Source organism: Lichenostomus cassidix, chromosome 3 (assembly GCF_008360975.1).
Source record: "Lichenostomus cassidix isolate B80296 chromosome 3, HeHo_3.0, whole genome shotgun sequence".
In the NCBI taxonomy this organism is placed as follows: domain Eukaryota; kingdom Metazoa; phylum Chordata; class Aves; order Passeriformes; family Meliphagidae; genus Lichenostomus; species Lichenostomus cassidix.
Genome location: NC_139483.1, coordinates 26,080,605 through 26,101,693, shown reverse-complemented (window position 1 = coordinate 26,101,693; position 21,089 = coordinate 26,080,605). Strand labels below are relative to the sequence as shown.

The window sequence follows — 21,089 nt, the reverse complement described above, 5'->3', positions numbered from 1 at the left end:
CACCCAGAAAATTGAAGTTACATGGTTGTTTAACTGGTAAATTCTGTGTGACAAAGATTATGCTAATACTGTCAACACACAGGAATTGGAATATGCTCATAGGCACCAAACACATTCAGCGACTTTGAGTCAGCTCAGAATACTGAAAAAAAGTGGAGGTTTATGCAAAAGCTGAAATTTGAATAGAAAACACCATTTAATTTTTTTTTTTAATTTTTTTTTTTAGTGTATGTACTAGTTAGGTATACTAACCGGAGATTGGTAACTGGATTTACTGCCAGAGTATGCTATAGCTGATCTACTGAAACTGAAGTTAAGAATTTCAGACTATGGAAGTGGAAAATATTTAAGATGCAAATTGAAACATGAAGAAATACTGAAATATTTCATTCAATGTGACATTGACATATTAAGTTAAATAAATAATATGATAAGCTTTTTGACCCTTAACTAAATTTACGCATACCATTAGTCTCTTTATTCAATCCACAGAGAGACTAAAGCAGTCCAACAAGTGCCCTACTGAAGTGAGTTTTGGCAATGCAGCTAAGCAGAATGCTGTGACCAGTCAGAACTCAATGATCATTATGTAGCCAGTAAACAGACACTCACCTGCATGGTGTTTTTGAGGCAAATGTTGTATTACCCAAGATAAATAGCATTCATGTGCTGTTACCTGTGTTTTTCTTGGAGTGCAGTGCTTCACAGGTGAGGCTCTTGTTAGCAAATCCTTCCTTTGCCAAATGTCACTCCTAAAAGACAAGCTCACGATATTTTGTACAACATGTAACAGGAAAAACATTCATCCTTCATCTTTCTTTCTTCCTCACTAGGAAATACTCAGGAAAACTTTGGGGAAAAAAATAAGATTTAACATCATTGTATTTATTAGGTTCCGAAACAATACACATTCACATCCTTTTGAATACAGTACATTTGGCACAGTAATAATGTTTACGATGAAATAACACTAATGAATGGCAAGAGATTCAAATTACATCCATAAGAAAAAAATTCTGTACAAATAAATCCTCACAATAAAAAAAACCCTACCCCCCCAGCTGAATACATTTTATATTTAGCCAGAACTATTCTCACATAATTTAAAAAGAGGTAATTTTTAAGCCTTTTTTGGAGAGAATTATTTTTCACCCTATGGAGAAAAATGCATTTCCATTTTTAAAGTCTGCTTGGGAGGAAAACCAAGAAACAATGGATTCTTTATAATTATTATTATTAATAATATTTTTGGCATTTTGCACTCATTTTACAAAGAAGGAACAGAAAAGATTTTATAGAACAGGCAGAAATGTAACAGAATGTCCATTTTTAAGAGTTATCTTTAAAAAATGTTCAAGATAACAGACAGACCTTCTGATGTAAACCCAAGGCAGAGGATCTAACTATTTATATTGAAGAAATATCTGCCCATGCAATAGTTTCTATCTCCTTCACTTTTCTCTTAGCATCCTACCCAACACTGCAGGCCCTGAGGCCTCTTCAAATTACGAACATTTGCTAATTATCTTCATGTTAGAAAGGGGAATACAGACTACATAGCTTGTGCACAATAGCTTTATGGGATGCTTTTATTCCTTCAAAATAAATGCTCAGAGTTCTGTGTAAAGGCCCCTTGTTGGACAAACAGTAGTGCACAATCCCATAACTTGCCTTCCTAGAAGTCTACTCACTTATGGAAAAGAACACCTTAGCATTGTGATCAGTTCTTGCCTGGATGTCAAAAGCTAACTGTGATGAGAAATAAACAGAGCCAGTGGCGAGACACAAATTGATGGGCAGTTCTACAATATATTTCTAAGAGAGAAAGAAATTTAAACATTGAGATGATGCAATCATTAAGATGTTTCTGTGCTGGTACTCAGCTCCAGAAGCTAGTCTTTTCCCAGTACAAAAGATTACTGAAGATAAATTAAATTAAACTAAAGGCTTGATCCTTATTACACTTGTAGGCCAGACAACACATTAATTGATATATCATAATATTTAATATTTTGAAATAATCATAAGAATATATATAATAATTACACCTGAGTTTTAAAAACAAAACAAAATGGAACTGAATGGTGTCATCAGTAACAGGCTATGAGCAGCCAGACGCAAAACTGACACAAACTAACTCATCTGCTTGAGACCAAGACTATCTCTTAAAGCCAATGATTCACACTTTGTCCACCACGATTTGTAACATTCCTTTCTCTTTCCGAGCTCTATCATGTCATAATAGAGTTGAAGAGAACTATACAAGAGATTTAGTATAGCTTAATATATGTCTACATCTTTTATAACAAAAACCTCATCTTTCTGACAGTAAATTGAACCAATACACATACAAGAGTATTGCACATGGACATTATTATAATTATTCTTTCATAGACTAACATTTTAATAGTATGCCTGAACATGCAGCAGTTGATACCTCTATATTCAATGAATTCCACAGGCCTTGCAGCAAACACTATATACAAAATCTCACCTGTACAAAAGGCAAAAAAGCTTCTTTAGTGCCACTTTGCCAATCACAAGTATATATATTTTTGTGCAGCTGGAAATCCATGTGCAACAATTAAAATGGATTCCAATGACCGCTCACTCAGTCCAGTAAAATATATACTAAAATGACCTCAGCGATACATGTACACAAAAAAAAAGAAATTAAAAAAAAAATAAATCAAAACCAAACCACAGGGTACTCCTGGAAATATAAGTACATAACACTGTTAGCGTATTTACAGGAGGTAACTTCACATTAGTAATATTGTCCACATGAGTTACCATTTCAATTCATACACACAAAAAAATCAATTTACAACTCTCAATGTCAGTTTATGAATGTTTGATCTTCAGTTTTTTAACACATTTCCACATAATGCAAGTGTAGCCTTATTTTGTGTCTTCTAAACGCAGATTTGTCTTTAGATTTTAAACATAAAACCCAACAAACACAGTAGTATTATGGTTTTGTAAAAGTGTGCAAAAGTAACACACTGCTGAGAAAATAAATATAAATAAGAAATTATTTACCAACTTAGCTACAATGGAAAAGCCAAATTTATAATGTTTATAATTAATTTTTTAATGTAAAATTAACTGTAAACATTTGCAAGCTTGCCATCACATTAATGGTTTGTTTAAAAGGATATTGAATTTGGTAACATGGATAGTACACCAAATTGTCTGAAAAACAGTAAAATGGCTATATATAGCTGTGTTAAAGTACTATAGGCTTTTTATTCTTTAGCCCTTTAATATCTATCCATGTAGTATCTATTTCTTGCTTTAAATAAAATTTCAGTTATCTTTGTGACTCTTATTCCTAAGAGCTTCCTGTACATTGTATGAGGAACTTCACTGAAAGCCTTAATTGATGTGCTTCTTTTTCTGGACAACTTTATACTTTGTACCTCTCCACAATAACTTAATAACCTCCATGAAGGCAGGCTTTGCTTTCCAAAGAGCATCCGAGTACAGCTCTCACCATAACCACCAGTGCAGAAGAAACAGTTCTCACCTTCTTAGCTTAATTACATATGATGATTACAGAACGTGGTCTGCTAAATTGCTTTTAATAGCATAGCTTCATTTTCTATGGAAAAGATGTGATTTTGTCCTCTGGGAATTCCTATTCTTTGGAATAAAAGAAAAATTGCAAATATATGGCAGTGTGTTACATCCACAATTTCTGATACAAAATTACTTTGCATTGCTTTGTGAGACAGAAATTAAGAGTGCTTTCAGGTCAGAAGATTAAAGGAAAAAAAACCAATAAATATATACTTTAACTGGGGTATGGGCTCAGGGTAAAAGAAGTAGTTCTTGATCTACTGAGTCTCAGTAATTTGATGATCTCTTCAGAATCACTTCTTGCAGCATCATTCATCTGTCAGCCTAACGTTGTCTATGGCAGTAGCTCTTCTCCAAAATAAGAAAACCCTTTAAATTCTTCTTGATTGATTTGTTTTATAATTGTCTCATCCACTAGTGTTAATACTGGTTCTTCTCGTGTAAAGTCTTGATCAAAGTTATTTACATCCCTTTTGGTTTTCTGAGAAGAAAAATATAAATAAGGTGAATGGTAAAACAGCAGAATAAAATAAAATGTGTTCTCCCTCCTCTCCATCCCCCCCCTAGAAGGCTGAATTTTCTGGAATGATTAAAATAAAAGAGGAGCTACTTCACACAAATAATAACAGACGTATGAGAGAAGCTACAGGAGCAAGAAATATAAATGAGTTCAGGAGAGGCCACAGAAGCAGTACTATAAATGAGTTCCCAGAGGCTTGTGGGTCTCTGGCAGGTGAAGGAATAGCAGTATGATGATAAAGCAGGAAGCTGAGATTAGGACTAGTTTAAAAGAGGCTTTAGCATAGTCGGTGGTACAGCTGTTTCTTCTTAGATTTGAACATACTCATAGCTCATTTCAGAGGCAAAGAGTGAACTGATTTAACTGATTTCCCCCAAACACAGCCTAGGTGTTTCAACTCTAAGTTATCATTTCTTTATATCAAGCTAGACTCAGGTTTAAAAATCTGAGGTAAAGCTTACAACAGCTCTCAATCGAAAATCTTTGAGCTCAACATTGGCAACTCAGATTTCCTAATGCAGCCAAATGTAATTGAGAGCACCATGGCAAAGTGTGAAATCCTGTCTCCAGAGAGATCCACCTCAGAACTCTTCTTTATTTTGATGGCACCAGAATTTTCTCGCTGACGTCTCAAGCTCCTCACTCCTTCAGCAAAGTTGGGCCAACAAAGCACAACTGTGCCTGTTCTGGGACAAGAGGTATTAACGGAGACCGTCTTGGGGAGGCTGATTTGCCATCCTCTGGACGCTCATGACAGTGACTATCTGTGACCACTTACATGAAAAAAATACTCTATGCTATGGTGGAAAATGTTCTCCATGGTCATTCCTTTGAACCTGCAGTGTTCACATTTTCCATGTTAGCAGCATATTCAAGCATGTACAGGTTTGGGTAATTGGAACAAACATTTTTCTTTGCAATGTTTCTTTTCTCTATGTGTCATGAAACCTAGTAATTACCTGGGTGATCTTTAATGGAGGCACAGTGACACATTGAAAATGAGCTTTGTGTTCCTCCTGCACATGTCTGAGATTAAATGACACTCAAAATAGAACAGCTATTTGACTTGCAAAGTAAAATGATAAAATGACAAAGTCATACATTGTAAAGTACATTAATATATTCCAAATGGGATATATACCCCCTTTCAAAATAGGTAAATTTTCTGTAACATATATATATATATATATAAATGTATTTTGTTCATCAGCTCTACGGAGACACTAAACACTTTTCCTTCTCACAATTGTAAAATGATCATAGCAACCTTCACCTAAACTGTAAGAACTTTATAGATACAGGGAAAAAAAGGTCTGTGTAAATGCAAGAGACTCACTTGTAAACTAGGTACTTTCTAAGTGCAGACAAACAAAAATCCACAACCTCTATCTACAAAATTCCATTAAAAGAAAAGGGATATGGACTTAACAAACGTATATATATGTTTATATTATTTACATTTGAAATAGTTACTTTGTACACAAAGATCAGACATGAAGTGTATGTGACTTGTGTAACTCTGAATTGCATAAGGCATGAGGGACATGGCTTTGGACTTTATGAGTTTTTTTCCAAGTAATTTGGGCAAAACCTGCAAAATAACAATGAAATTCCAACTCAATTTTTAAAAGCATTACATTGCAACTACATCTATATTCTTATTGCTCTCCATGTCCTACCGTAGTATTTTCACACACTCACACTATAAATTTGCCACAGGAATAGTCGCTAAAGCAGAAGAAGGTTATTGAGTATTTGCAAAATTGAAATTCAAATTCAGAACTGCAGTTACATGCAAAAAAAATGTAACTACACTCACACTTTAACCACTAGCTATCGAGGGCAAATAAACTCTGGAGTAGCCGAAAACAAATACAATACATATTATTTTCAGGTTTTCACACATTTGTAAAAAGTGTTATTTCCTTGCTTAAGTTAAAACAGTAAGATGACAATTTTGTCAAAGCCTATCAGGGGCAATAATCACTAAGACTTGTGAAGGTGTTAGATGAAAAAGAGCACAGAAGAGTACATCTGAAAAAGTGTCCCGGCATTGGTGTACCTAAATCCTGTAGATTAAAAATTGTGCTTCTAGTAGAATTTTGAATCCCAAACACTTCTGAAACAACAACCAAAGAGCTTTGCTTAGATTTAAAAGCCTACTGTGTCTTAAAATATGACTTTGAGACCAAAGGAGGAAATAGAAGTTTTTACTTTCTCCGATTTATAAACAAGTCCATGTAGTTTTGGCAGTGTAGATGTAAATCACCCAATTTATTAACAGGACAAGCATGGAAGAATCTGTGATTGCAAGGATATGCTAATAGGTCTCTAACTGACCAACTGATGAAGTGAGATTAAACAAATCACAGGGAACAAAAGTGAGTGGATTAAGCCATACAAGACCAAAGGTAGAGTTCATAACAAGCGCTTCTTTTCAACAGAAAGATACATTTGAGAAACCCTCCTTAGCAACTTAGGCAGTTTCTTCCTGAAGCTATGACTATTTTGCAAGGCTCCATTTGCTAAGACGAAACAGGTCTGGCCACATTACTGCTACTGTTGCTATCTTCATGCACTTGCACTGTGAATAATCTGTAGGCCAAGAGCATGAACCAACGCACAGCTGCATCATGAGGGCTCAGAATGAAGGTATGAAGGGCTGTGCCTGTTTCCTAGCAGAGAAGCTGAGAAAAGAAGGAAGATCTGCAAGGTAAGGAGAATATATGAAAGGAACAGAGTGCAGCTATTATCCAACTTTGAACACTAAAAAGTCATGAAGATAAAAGGAAAAATGTTTAGATGGGCTGCTAAATGCATCATTTAAAATGAAGTAATTAAATGGGTGGGATTCTGTTTATTTAGCCTGCAGCTCCTAAGACTCTGGGACTCATTATTTTAAACTTTTCAAATTTTTTTCCAGGTAAGACTTTTCAATTTCAGATGACTGAGGAAACTAGAGTACTAGGAAAGAAGAATACCCAAAACTATGGCTGTCCTCCCAAACACACAGAAATTCCATTAGGTTTCCGATACTCTTTTTTTTCTTTCTAGACTACCCAAGCATCTTGTCTTCAGCTACACGAGAGCAGGGGCACAGCTTACAACAGCTTCCAAGCTACTCAAGAGCTTCCAACACTAGGTGCCAAATTCCACACTGCACTGAAGCTGCTCTCCTGTGTGCAGCATGTGGGCAGAGCCCGAGTCCATCTGTCAAACAGCAGCAGTGTCATGGTGCTGGTCATGACCAAAAACGACATAATTCCAATTCTAAATCTCATCAGAAAGGTGGCTGCTCCACCAGCAGAATATCTCTGATGGTGAGAAGGAATAGGGACTCACTACCTCTCGTGCACGACACATGCTGGCCACTTGATCTTTTGTTTTTCTGTTCCCCAGCAGTGTGAATGCTCCACAGGTCTCCTGTCTGAGCAGTGACCTAGTGTGACTTCAGAGACATGAACTGATTAGATGTTACACTTGGGCCACAGAGATGGAAATCCTCCAATTAATAAACCCATGTGACTACTACCCATCAAGGATGACAAATTTTAAGTCAAAGTCATGTTTTATTCTATTCAAAGAGATAAAGATATCAGAAACTACAACAGACTCTCTCTTCATAAAACACCATTCAATCAGCTTTTGTAGTTGGCCTGTACAAATTTGGACAAAGAGATATTGGGTTTTTTGAGTCAATTTTTTCCCTCAAATTTCTTCACATATTTACTAAAAGATGCTGTAAATAAGCAGACATTAAACAGTTGTTTTTTGAATTGTTTTTGTTTTCACTACTGCTTCAATAAAGCATTCATTTTTTACCTGCAGTTACAAACTCAGGCTTAAGAAAACCCCTCTAAAATCTGCTTATTAAGCTTTCCAGTGTTAAAGATTACCCACCTTGTCTGTCAGTGATTATTAAATGACTTTAAATTAATTTTAACAGTGAAAAAAGGAATTTAAGTTGATGTTCTTATAACTGAAAACAGATTCAGAAAGTTAAAACTTGCCATTCTGTCCACTAATTACATGAACCAAATGTGAATGACGGGAGCTTTTGGTATTGAGAAGGCACAGAAATCCTTGCAAGAAGGCACCTGACAGAGGGTGTTACAAACCAGGGAACTCATCAAAGCTTGGCCATCCCATCAGCTGTGTCACAAGGCCAAGAGGCACAGTGGACGCTCTTCTGCCTAATAACGACTAAATTAATTCTGCAGTTTGGAGCCATTAAGAAGTCTCTCTCTTTACTCTGTTACTTATTTTCATTTAATTTGCAGAAAATCACTGAAACTCTTTCAAGTCCAACGGCTCCCATATCTGGGCTGGCATTTTCCAGCAGCTACAAAGGCTACTCAAAGAAGGTAAAAAAAAAGATGGAGGTGGTGGCTAGGAAACAACACTGCCACAAAAGACTGGGGTTTGTATTTTAATCTGGTTGTCCTACAAATTCACAATATGCTGTTTAAACATAACTACAGTAGGCTGCTGCAGCTTTTGCTGTGCAGCTCCAGAGGCACAGGGCAGCAGTGCAGCAGGAGCAGGACATGCAGTGAGAGTTACACCTCCTCATATTAGACATATGACACAGTAGCACTTAATTTTATACAGAATTTGGTTCAGTAAGAAATAAGTGATTCCCATGTTTGACAGAGTATCACCAATAATATGATGATATGAGTTCAAACATTTTTAATTTACCTCATTGCTGATAAGATTTTCAGAATATATTTATCAAGACAAATGGAAACTCAAGACATCAAACCCGTTGGTTTGAAGCACAAGGTTATGTGGCTAACCTCATGTATCACAGTCCTCTCATTCACCTCTCCATATTATGATAACAAAAACCACAGCACAGGCAGAGATCACTTTGCACAACTGATTGGATCTCTTTTTGTAAAGGTGTAGTTGTTTCAAAGTATTTGAGACCAACTATAATGAGCACTCAATTCTGCACATAACCCATGCTATATATGTAAATTCAGTACAAATATTTTGAAGGAAATGGGCTAAGAAGCATAACACTTCAGGCCTGTCTTTCAGTTTATCCTCAGGATGCCTCTTCACAGTATTTGCATGTCCTGAGAATCTGTACCAGTATTAGAAATACTTCCTAGTTTGTCTTCAGAAGATGTGAAATACACATTATCAAAATAACTATATAAGGTAATTAATTTTCTCAGCATGTTAATTGCTCTATTCACACATGGAAGAGTGACAACACAACTGCCATGAGCTGTAGTATATTCAATTGAAGCTTATGAGGATAAAAAGGCTTTTGAATCCAAGTAGCTTTTACAAGTATACCAACATTCACTGCTTCCAAACAGAGGGTGAGATTTCATTCTGCTGGATTATGCTTTCATTAGATGCAAAGGACACCCCATTTAGTGAAAGCAGTGGGAAACCCCCACTCAATAAAGATGCTAATAGATAGTGAAACAGTTATTGAAAAGCATGTCAATCTATGCAGTCCATATTTTAATCTGTTACAGAAGTACACAGATATTTAATAAACATCAAGCTAATTCACAAAACTATGGATTTTAAAAGGGATAATTTGCGATACAGTAAGCTGAAACCATGTTTATTATGAAATTGTAAGTATTTTGCTTAGGAATGTGGAATGGGTCAAGTAGGAAGGAAGAATAACCTAAACAATTAGGGGTATAAACATTTAATGACTACGTGGCCAGAATGCCAGCCTTTGTATTTCACTTTTACACAGACTTCCTTAAAAGCAGAGCCTCCCAAAACCACGACCACAAAACAAATAGCAAGGCAAACAAAATCAAAGCTCTGTAGGTTCCCTAACAACCACTCTGTGTTCGCAGTCTGGGCAATGAACCTCTCCCAGCAGTCACTGAAAATCTGTTGTCCTCTATGGCCCTACTTGGGTATAGTTTTAGAATCACCATGAGTACACAGCACTAAAGTTATATATAGCAAACCTGCTTTGTTCATAGCCTGATTGCTACTCCACAATGGTTATCTCTGTGCACAACATGGATGGAGACAGATTTCACAGGAGCTTTAGTGGAGCTCAGCACCAGCTTCCCATCTGTGGCTAGTCCTTTACCCTCAAGATCCATCGTGTCCACCTTCTCAGGGCTTGTTTCCATTAGGACTCAACTGGGGCACAGCTGCTGCACATTAACTATACTATGGTAGAATAGATGCATTGTGTAAAGTGAAAAAAACTTTAGGGAAAGACTTGCCAACTTCTGAGCTCCTACACTACATCTTCCCCTTATGGTACACTTTGAGAGATTTAACCTCATGAGATACAATTATATTTTTATTTGGAGAGGGGAGGCAATACAAGAAGAGAAAGTAATGGAACAATTATATGAAAATACCCAGAATGCACAATGTGATTTCTTTTGCAAACCTTATGATCTACTCTCCAACGCATATTTTTTGTGTGTCTCTCTAATTCACATTATATTGGCAAGCTTCCATTGGTACCCTCAGCTGCTCTAAGGTCATGATCAGCAATGTCACCTCTCCTCTTACATCCTGGCACACATCCAAGAAGAGCCCATTTTCAGTTGTGTTGTCCTGAAACTGCATTTCAACCATTGTTAAAGAGGAGTTAAAGGAACCAGGGCTGGTGCACCTGTGACAATGTGCTGAACCATCTGCTGGTGACTTCTCAAATACATGTGTAGAAGTCTTTTTGTCTTCCTGATCCCTGCCACTTTGGCACAAAGGACTATCCAGACAAGGGAGCTGACTTGCAAGAGGAGGAAAAATGAGGCAGGTTGGTAAGTCTAGGGCATGTGTTCCTAGAATTTCAGTGGCTTCCAGGAGACATCCATAAAATCACTGAAAAATTATCCAAATATAGATAGCCTAACTGTGCACTGAAGCATTTGACCAGACACATTCTTTAAAAGACCAATAGATTTACTTTACTTTCCATTCTTTAAGCATTCACAAAGACAAGGAACAAATTAAGGAGACTGTGATGTTAGTAAATAGATGAATGATGTAATTAAATATTTCAAGACACTCTATGTATCCTGAATAAATACTGACTGACTGACTTTCCAACATTTTATCCTACCTTTAGTCACCTAAACACTTATTTGCAGAAAAGCATCATATTATGGAAACCTTCCTGATTATGGCATGAAATTATATATTAGTATCTTGTGATTCTGAGCCCTCCTCTATCAAGGAGGCATCGACATATGCATTGTGTCACCGGAGGCAAAGAAACACTCCAGCTTGAAAGGTAATAGCAACACATATAGTGGGTGCAAAATTCCAAGACTCAGTTACACACTAAAATAGTTGCCATTACAGGCCATAGAATAAGAATGCTAAGTGGTTTTTGGCAAGAGTACCTACATTTCTGGAAACTCATGCTCTTTGATGGTCTAGCTAATTAGTTGGACATGGATAATGCATATGATAGTCTTTCATACAGCAAAATGGTATAGCAGGTCTTACCTTTTACAAATGGAGAAAGCTACATAGAGATGGTTTAATGCTAAGACCACTGAAGTGTTAGAGATTACATTTTGAAGTGTAATTATTATTTTTAAGTCTTTGCAAAGACAGAATAAAATAAAGTTGTTTGTGACTTTAGAAAGCAGCTAAAGATGCTGCTTTTTTTTTAACTAAAGCACATAGAAATCATAGGCTGAATAAAAGGCATGAATGTACTTGAATACCTACTACTTCTGCATCTCAATACATCTCCTTTCCACCTTTCTTCCAGACACTGTAAGTGCTTTTTTGGAACACAGTGTTATTAAAAGAGCACAGTATGACATAGCAGACTTCATAGTGACATGACTTTAATTCTTGGTTCTGCTACTGATTTGCTTTGAGCTTGAGTAATTTTCTCTTCATCATTCATCTAGTTTTCTTCCTTTTTTGTTCTCCTATACATGGGCTGTGATCTCTCTGTCTATCATTGTCTATGATCTCCTGACTGTCTTTCACTTATGTGACTTTTTGCACAATGGGAACCCCATCTTGCTGGGAATTCGAGCTATTAATGCAGACATGATGGCACGAACTCAATCTTGCTTTCTTTTTATTCTTGTCAAATATAAACAGCCTTCCAAAGAGTCATGGGGAGTCATGGTCTTCAAATCCTTCTTTTCCATATTCCAGAATTAAGCCAAGATAATTGCTGTTCCGTAGGTACTTCACAAACCTGAATATGGCATGCAAGGGATAAGATATGTGCTTAAGGTTTTTCATAAATGTCTAGAGTGAGTGTTCCTCTCATCCTGCAGGATTTAAGCATGTGACTTCTGGAGCATGCTGTTGAGAGGACTAGTACAAAGTTTGTGCCTCCACAGAAACAAAATCCCTTAAAACAACACAGCAGCATAACAAGAAGAGAGCAGCAGCTAATGAAGTGCTCAAATTCCTTAAAATCTGAAGATACCTTCTTGCTACTGCAGATAAGTAACTACACATCAGCTGCTTCAGTCCACTGCCTTGTAGTGCATATGTCAAAGGAATTAAGTTTTGCTCTAGTATGCTGAGCTGTGAACACATACATAGTGTAATACAAAGTTTTGCTGCCCATTTTGTGTGAACACCCTGGTAAGACCTAATGCTTGCATTAGCATAGTTTATTGCTAGTACAGAAAGTTCGGCATGAGAAATAAACCCAAAGCCAAAGCTCTTTTTATACTCAGTGTTTACTGGACTCCAGCTGGGATGGGACTAGTCATGAAAGGCCAGCCTTCAATGAGTCTTGACTTTTTTTTATAAATTCCACCTCCTGATAAAGAGCCAGATGCTACTGCTTCTTAATGACCTGGTGTTTTTCCACTGGCTTTTATTGACACCAGAAACATGCCCAACCCAGGAATATTATTTATCATCTACATTAATATAAAAATAAAATATTTCTGTATGAACTCTTAAGAACGTACATAAGAATGTAAGTAAACATGGTAAGATTACTTTGCCTAATGGCTTAAATTACTTTATGAAAATAGCACTGGAGATTAAAGCAGCCAGCAAGTGAAACAGATTTTGTGTTTTTCTGGGGAAGCCCAAAAGGAAAGCAGGTATGCTCCGGCTGCTTATCACTCTATCCCAATGGGCACCACTTAACAATGTATGTTTAACAGATGGTTAAATGGACTTGAATATCCAGTATGAAAATATTTTAGTGCTATAAAACCAGAACTCAAAAACCCAAACAAATATTGATGGATCCCCTGTACAGAACCAAAAGAAGCATAATAGAAGTTGTTTAACTTATAAATATTTGGGAACCTGCAGTGCCGGGAAGTAGCTTTCAAACTTCTGTAATGCTAGTGTTGTGGTAATCACATCTAAGAACAGACTGAATCACATCTAAATCAGACTAACTGAATGAGAAATTCTGGGAAAACAAAACCTTGTTTATTCAAAGAAACAACATTGTAATCCCTTAAAAATACCAGCTCACTGATTTGTGATTTCTCTAAGCTCCACATAAGCTCCTCAAAAGCTATATACTTACATCTTGGGCAAACTTAGTGGTTTGTGCTAGTTGAAAGTGCCAAGCTAGTTGAAGCTTTCAAAACCAAGGTCCTTTACTTTGTTGATGGAAGAGGCAGGAGTATTCCAGACTTCTCTGTCCTGCCCAGCCACTCACCAATTGGTCTGAGCTTAGCTGCAGGCATAAGTATGATTCTATCTGCTGTTCACAGCTGACTATGGCAAGCTCAGCTGAGATCTTGAACTTCATTGCCTAACAACGACGAATGCTTCTCAACCTGGCTAACACTTGAACCAGCAGCAGAAAGGTGTAACTTCTAGGAATCATCTGACACTGAATATTCTGATTCATGATACCCTGTGGCAGGGGTAGCATGCAAAAAAGGTGTTATGACTGTTTGCAATAAAAAGTGCATCTCAAAAGTCCACATCCATTTTTCTTTAGTTTTTCTAAAGGATGTATGTTAACCATTCTGACAAATACAGTCTATCCCATTCCCATTTATAAGCTTTTTTTGTGTACCAATATTAATCAACACAGTGTCACTCTCAGAAGGAAGCCCACTGTCTTCCTATGCCTGAAATGTCTGCAGCAAGTGGGAGATACATAATGTGCAATGTGTAATAATGGTACATGAGGGTCTGAGGTCTCAAGATCACTCCCCAGTGTTTTGTCTAAGCAGTAACACTTCATGCAAAGGCATGCAGTATAGCCCCTTGCGTGCCCATCTGCTAAATGCTCATTGCCATGCACTGATGACTGAATGGAAATATATTATGAAACTGAAGGGACACCTCAAGGTTATTAGGCCTAAAAGTGGACCTACCTTGACATTTTCCCCATATTGAAGGCCTTACCTTAAAGAGGGACATTCACACTGAAGCAAACTTGAAAAGAGAGAACATTTATACAAAAAGAAATTTACTTGGCCTGTAATTTCCTATGTTCCTTCTGGTGCTATTGACTGATACTGCATTTTACAGGATTTCTTCCCCACAGCGTAAAGGCAAAGTCATAATTCTGCATGGATGACGATACAATCTATTGTCACAAAAATGTAGAGGCGTGCCAAAAACCCCCACCAAAACAGTATCATGACTTCCCAACACCAGGTTAAAAATCCCTCATTGAAAAGTAAAAAAATTCTTTGCCTGCTAGCACTCATGTATGGAAATGAATCTGAGATTATAGAACTTATGTTTCAGGCTAATATATTGGAAAGTTTTCTCCAGAAACGTGGTCCCTCTTTAAGGATTCCAGCCATATTTTACAGTAAGCAGATGGTTGCTGCAGCAATTTGAACACACACCTCTCTAATTGAAGACATTTTTCGGGAGCTGTTCAGTGTGGCACCTACCCACGGGCAGGTGCTGCCTCTGCCTGTTTGCCTGTGCAAACAGCCCAGCTTCACACTCCAGAGGTGCTGATTTGTATTTGCTATTTATTACCCAGCTTCCAAACACTGTGGGCATCCGGCTTCTTGTTCAGTCATAGGCAAAGGATTGCCAAAATTTTGACAGTTTTTCACTCATTTAGGGGAGGGGGGAAAAGAAAATTCACTGTGCTCAGTGACTCCAGTTGTAACCCACAATCATTGGCTATGACTAGAATTTCATATTTGGGAATGGTTTTATTTCAAACCTTTGCTGCAGTGCAAAACTGAAAGAGGACACATTGCTGGCATCCTTAAGTCAAGACTTAATAAGGGAGTTCAGGTTCACAAAGGAAACTGTATACAGACAATGTGGCTCAGATAGTGATAACTAAGGGGGGAGGGACTTCGATAATGGTTTATCATTATCTTGGAGCTACTGCAGCTGAGAGAGGTGCAATTTAAGACTGAGAAGAAATCTGCTAACACTGAGGTCTGGTATAGGATGAGAACACTCTTCCAAGGGAAGTCCAAAACATTCAGTCAATTTAAAAGCCAGGCTAATCTTGAGCACTTGTTTTTTGATATTTCTCAATTATATTTTTTCACTGGCCCAGAACTTTGCATTAAGCATCCTGTGATTACCACAGAGAGGAAACTGGAGCATGAAATATTAGGTGATGCAGCCTGGACCACAGCATGAGTTTCTAGAAAATCTGGTGGAAGAACTTCCATATCTTGCAATTCTTGGGTCTTTGGTTTTAGCTGCTAGACCAACTCTCTACCCTGAGAAGTCAGAACTGAAGAAGGAACATAGAATTATTCAGAAAATATTCTCAGTGATGTAACAATAGAAGCTGAAGAGGCTGCAAAATGAAGCAAGTCATATTAGATGAATAGGCCAGCAGCAGCTGTTGTTGCTGCATACTGCAGGATACAATTCTGCAACAGACTATCTTGTTGATTTTGTCTCTAATGCTCTTGAGAAAAGTGGGCTTCTAGAATGGAAAACCAAAAAATTATGAATGCATTGAGGAAATTAAAATAATGCATTGTTCTGTGAAAGCTGCATGTTGACAGTGAATCATTGTAATGTGATTATTTTGTTAACTTCATCTCCATAAAGCCACACTATGAATGGATTGCCACAGGCACTGATAAAGCCATTAGTGATAAAATTTTGGCTTAATTGCTAGGAAGAAATGCATATGGCAAACATCTGTTTCACCAGGCTTTGTGTTACCCTCTGGCTCAGAGTTCTTCAGCTTTTCTGTGTTGAGGACATCTTGGGCAGTGTCTCAAATTTTCCCAACCCTGACATTGACAACAGGGTAGATGAAAATGGCAAGTCTGTCTGTTTGCATGAACATTTCAAGGGTTGAAGTGAAAATTCAGTCTGGAAGGACAGGAGTGTGCCTATAGTAAGACTGTCCTTGCTGCACAGTGCCTAATGATTTCCTGTGTCTCACAGCTCCTTGCAGCACACTGAGCCACTGTGACCAAGAAATAGGAGAGTGATTTTACTATGCTGGTCGCAAGCTACAAAAATCAAGAAGAAATCCCTCAGAGGGCTGGAGCACATCTCCTCTGAGGAAGAGCTGAGAGAGTTAGGGCTGTTAAGCCTGGAGAAGAGAAGGCTCTGGGGAGACTATTGTGGCCTTTCAATACTTAAGGGGGGCTTGGAAACAAGAATGGGACAAACATTTTTGTAGGGCCTGTTGCCATAGGACAGGGGGTAATGATTTTAAACTGAAAGAGGGTAGATTTAAACTAGATATAAGAAAGAAATTGCTTGTTATGAGGATGGTGAAACACTGGAACAGGTTGCTCAGATTGGTGATAAATGACCCATTCCTGGAAACATTCCAGGAAAGGCTGGATGTAGCTCACAGCAACCTGATATGGTTGATTAGGCTCACTGCAGACGGATTGGACTAGATGACCTTTAAAGGTCCTTCCCAACCCACACTATCCTGTGATTCTACTAAACTGATGCTCATATGAAGCTACCACTGACTTCAGACAAATGAGAAACTAATTTTAGGCAGTGATTTTCCTCAATCCCTGGTAAGAGGGACTGTGATATTGCACATCTTTTTGCCACTTTTGCACTCGTTTCTGGGCTTCACTGGCTGATGTTGCTGCCACCTCAGCAGGCCACAGGTTTACTCTGGAAAGCCTGCAGCTGGCCAGCTGTGCTCTCAGAAATGGCACAGAGAATTTCTTGCAGGGTAATATAACAACATAAAATTCATCAATACACATAAAAGGTAAAGCAGCAATCTGCCTCAATGGCTGTTTTTACTGCATAGTTTGTTATTTGGTATATATAGACAGAATCATCCCATCATGCCTCTATGCAGGATCTACCACACTTACCACCACATGAATAACTTTTGTAAGAAATTAATCTACTGCACCATTCTTTTAATTTGTAAGATGGCAAATGCACTTTGAAAATGGAAATAACCAACTCAACCAAGCCAGGAACACAGCCACGGAAACAAAGAAAGATGGACAGAGAAGAATCAGGGAATTCTATCAAGACCTTTGTGATTCTTGGGCAATAAATTATGTTGCAAACCATAGCCTGGCCTTATGGCTACTAAAAATGGAAATTTCATTCTCCAAATGGAATAAAATTCCAGGAAGAATACATGTGACAAAACAGGTCAACAGAGGACTAAAATGCCTCAAAGGGTTTTCTGTCTCACAACAGTTGCTCTGGAGAAAAGATATCAGTCTGCACTAAAATGGTACTTACTGCATATGCAATTACATATTCATGACTGCATTGAGGGAAGAATAATATTATTCAGAAAATTTCAAGACAGACTGTGAAGCTCTAAGGATTCGGCTTTAAGAACAGCAAAAATGATCTTCAAAAGACACTGCAAGGTCACTGGAGCTTAGATGTAACAAATATCTTCTTCCTAGTTGCTTAAAAGTTTGCTTGATCTCTCATGGACGTGCTCCAGAGCTATAACTTTATTTCTACACTTGCTTAACATTTAAAGAAGCTCTACATGGGTTTATAAACTCTCAGTATAGTAAACCATAGTTTGTGTATATATATATAAATATAAAATTAATTTTGCCAATGAAAAGGCTCATGATCTTAGATTTATGAAAGGAAGAGCTGGCAGATAACATGCATCCTAGGACTGAGCTCCAGTGCATTTTCACCTCTTTGTGTTCTCTATTCCAAGTCACTAACTGGAGCAAAGACCCTTCTCAGCAGGTTTCAGAGCCACCAATCTGCTTCCATTGTCTCTACCTAGGACAGCCTAGGATGGCACTTCTGTCACTGCTTAGCAATCTAAACCTCAGCTATTTGTATGAGTCCTCTGTCCAGGGCACTCTTGCAAGCCTTCAGAAAGCATAGTCAGTTTTTCAAAGTCCTTTTGACAATTTTCACTCTAAGGCTGAACACAGGGAAGAAATTTCAGCTTCCAAAGCATCATTAGAATAATCAAATCATGTACAAACTGGAAAGACATTAATAGTATATTTCTGGTATAATAAAGGACATAATTACATTAATCCACCATGTGAATGAGATTTTAAAAAAAATAGACCACTTCTAAAAGTCAGGCTAATACATAGCCATGCAGTGTTTTTTCCAAGTTCAGTTGAAAAATTCAGACTTAAGGCTATCAGAGCTGAAGAGACATACCTGAACTATGGAGAAGCACAGGCCTCATAGTACCATGTAATATAGCTCCTCAGAAAATTTATTATGGCAGAGAAAAGATGGAAGGTAACAGAAAAGCAAGCCAGCTCTGCTAATCAAGGAACTCATGTGTTTTGGAGATCAGCAGAGTAGTGAGGCAGAATAGAAGCAAGGTGTTTTCCACAATAGCATCTCCATGACCTCCCTTGGCAGATTATTCCATTGTCTGATGGGACCTCAGTGTTTGACCATCTCCCCTAATGACTTTACTTGTTTAGTGTCATCATTTTACATTGCCTGGAGCTCATTTGAACACATCTTACGTGTTGTTTCATTTAAAAATTGTTTATGATACAATCATACATTTTCCCCCCTTAGTCATCTTAACAGCTGGTCAGAAAATAGAAAACTACCTGTGTAAATATATGCATTCTTGCATGAGCAGAATTTTGTATGTGCATGCAAAACTCAATTTAAATGTACAGATGACTATATATGCATTGTGCTTCTTTCCCAACACATATGTACACTCACACATCACATGCAAGAATGTCTATTTTCTGACTAATAATCTGGCCTCTCTTATCACAGAACTAAGCCCTCCTCAACACAAGATTAAAATAACTGTTTTGGTCTTCTCTTAACATTACAAGTCACCTTTAAATAACAGCCCTTTATGAACACTAAAATACGTTAAAAACAAAAACATTCCAAACACAGACATTAGTTATGTTTTTTCTATAGTTATTCCATAGCTATGGAAAAGTCACATTTGTTCATCTGAATCAGTGAATCTCAGTGCTACACCCACAACTGAATTTAGAGAAGAACTCTCTATGTAGATTTTAAAGTAGATTTTATTTAATTAGTGTTCACCTTCTTCCCTCTTCTCTGATTTTTTCAAAGTGAATGCAACCGGGTCTAGCTTGGCAAGTATACTAAATTACCTTGATAGCATTTGAAATTTACTGCCCTAAATTCCTTTGCCATTTCTGAAGTTGAATAATTATTAATTTTATTTTATTTGTGTGATCTTTCTCTCCAGCCTAGATCCGTATCACACTTTACTTTCCAAGTAATACATAATTCAGTTTTAATATGACAAATAAAAATTTCAAGTATGATCTTGCTCAAAGATTGCTATACAACAACAAAATCCAAACAACTGTAAAATTTATACACTTGGTACAAAACAGCTGATGGATCATAGACATGGACCATAAATAGATAAGGTACGCTCTTTCAAAGGGTAGAAAAGTTATCAGTAAAAGCTGATAGGACCCAGTCATTGGGAAGATACCTTAGAGAGAGCAGATGGAGAACATGAAAATAATAAGGGATGCCTGTAATGTAGAGTACATATCTGAAATTACCACTATAAAAAAAAGGGGTTCAGAAAAAAATCCAAGCATACAGAACTACTAGACTGCAGGAATCAAATTTGGTAGAATAAAGAAAGTTGGCAGATACAACATAGAAAGAAGTAGTATGGAAATCCAACATTACGGAAGTAGCCTGAATAAAAATGAGACAAAGTGTAAATAAAGATGTATGAAATCACCCTAACAATTATTAAGGAGCAGGCAGCTGTCCTAAAAGTTATACAAAGGACTACTCTGAAATAATCTGCAATCACTACTGAAATGGAATAATTCAACTAAAATACTGTTAAAGAAAGCAGAAAAGAAGAAAAGGAACAAAACAGGAATTAATGAAATAGGAATGGCTTTACAATGTTACAGCAGGGAAATAATTACCAGAAAGACAAAGAAGCTCCACTGAGAAGGCAGAAGGCATTTATACCAGTAGTGAATAAAAATACCTGATACACGAAATGCCTCCTGACTTTTAAGGACGGCCACAGTGGGAGTACTTACAAAAATAATAAAGATTTCATAAAAATACCTATTGTAAAAGGGACTGTGCATCTTGATCATGAAAGAAAAACAGCCAATAAACAGATGAAAGGAAACTGGAAATTAGATGCAGGCATAAAGTGAAAATAATTCTGCAATTGTGCATCTTCATTTAATAACGGTATTAACGAAACTCTGATGAATACTGAGCAAAGCAACAAAAATTTCTGTGAGATGAAAGGCCAAATACTTGTGAAAGCATGAAGAGACCTACACAAATGCAACTCAGCTGAACCCTAACTATGTCTAAATGCAAGTATCAGAGAACTGTGGAACCTGACTGGAAAACAGTTAGTCACAGCATTAAATAGGCTTCAGATAGACACTAAAGGAGTTAATTCGGTGCTTACACTTCCTGCAGTAGTGCCTGGAGATACAGAATTATAAGGTTTCCACTCTTCAACATTAAGTAAACCTTCCTCATGTGATAACACTATATCTTACTATCAGTCCTAGAAAGGCATTTACAAGGGCTTTCAACTACAGTTGTCAATCCCTTTTAGCTTTTTCTGCACAGCTACAGAGAGTGAGAGTTTTCCCCAAGAGTGGACTCAGAGGAG

At 37.3% G+C, this 21,089-nt stretch overlaps 1 protein-coding gene across 2 annotated transcripts in view; it reads right to left on the bottom strand.

Moving 5' to 3' along the window:
- Positions 1-864: 864 nt before the first annotated feature.
- PRKCE (protein kinase C epsilon) overlaps positions 865-21,089 on the bottom strand; it is a 285,443-nt gene continuing 265,218 nt past the window's right edge. Inside the window, exon 15 of one of the 2 annotated variants that reach the window (XM_085055005.1) lies at positions 865-4,063. In XM_085055005.1, the coding sequence (XP_084911131.1) occupies positions 3,917-4,063 (147 nt within the window). In that variant the 3' untranslated portion in view covers positions 865-3,916. Of the gene's footprint in view, positions 4,064-14,425; positions 14,456-21,089 lie in introns of those variants that run through there. The other variant, XM_085055006.1, reaches the window with a different exon arrangement.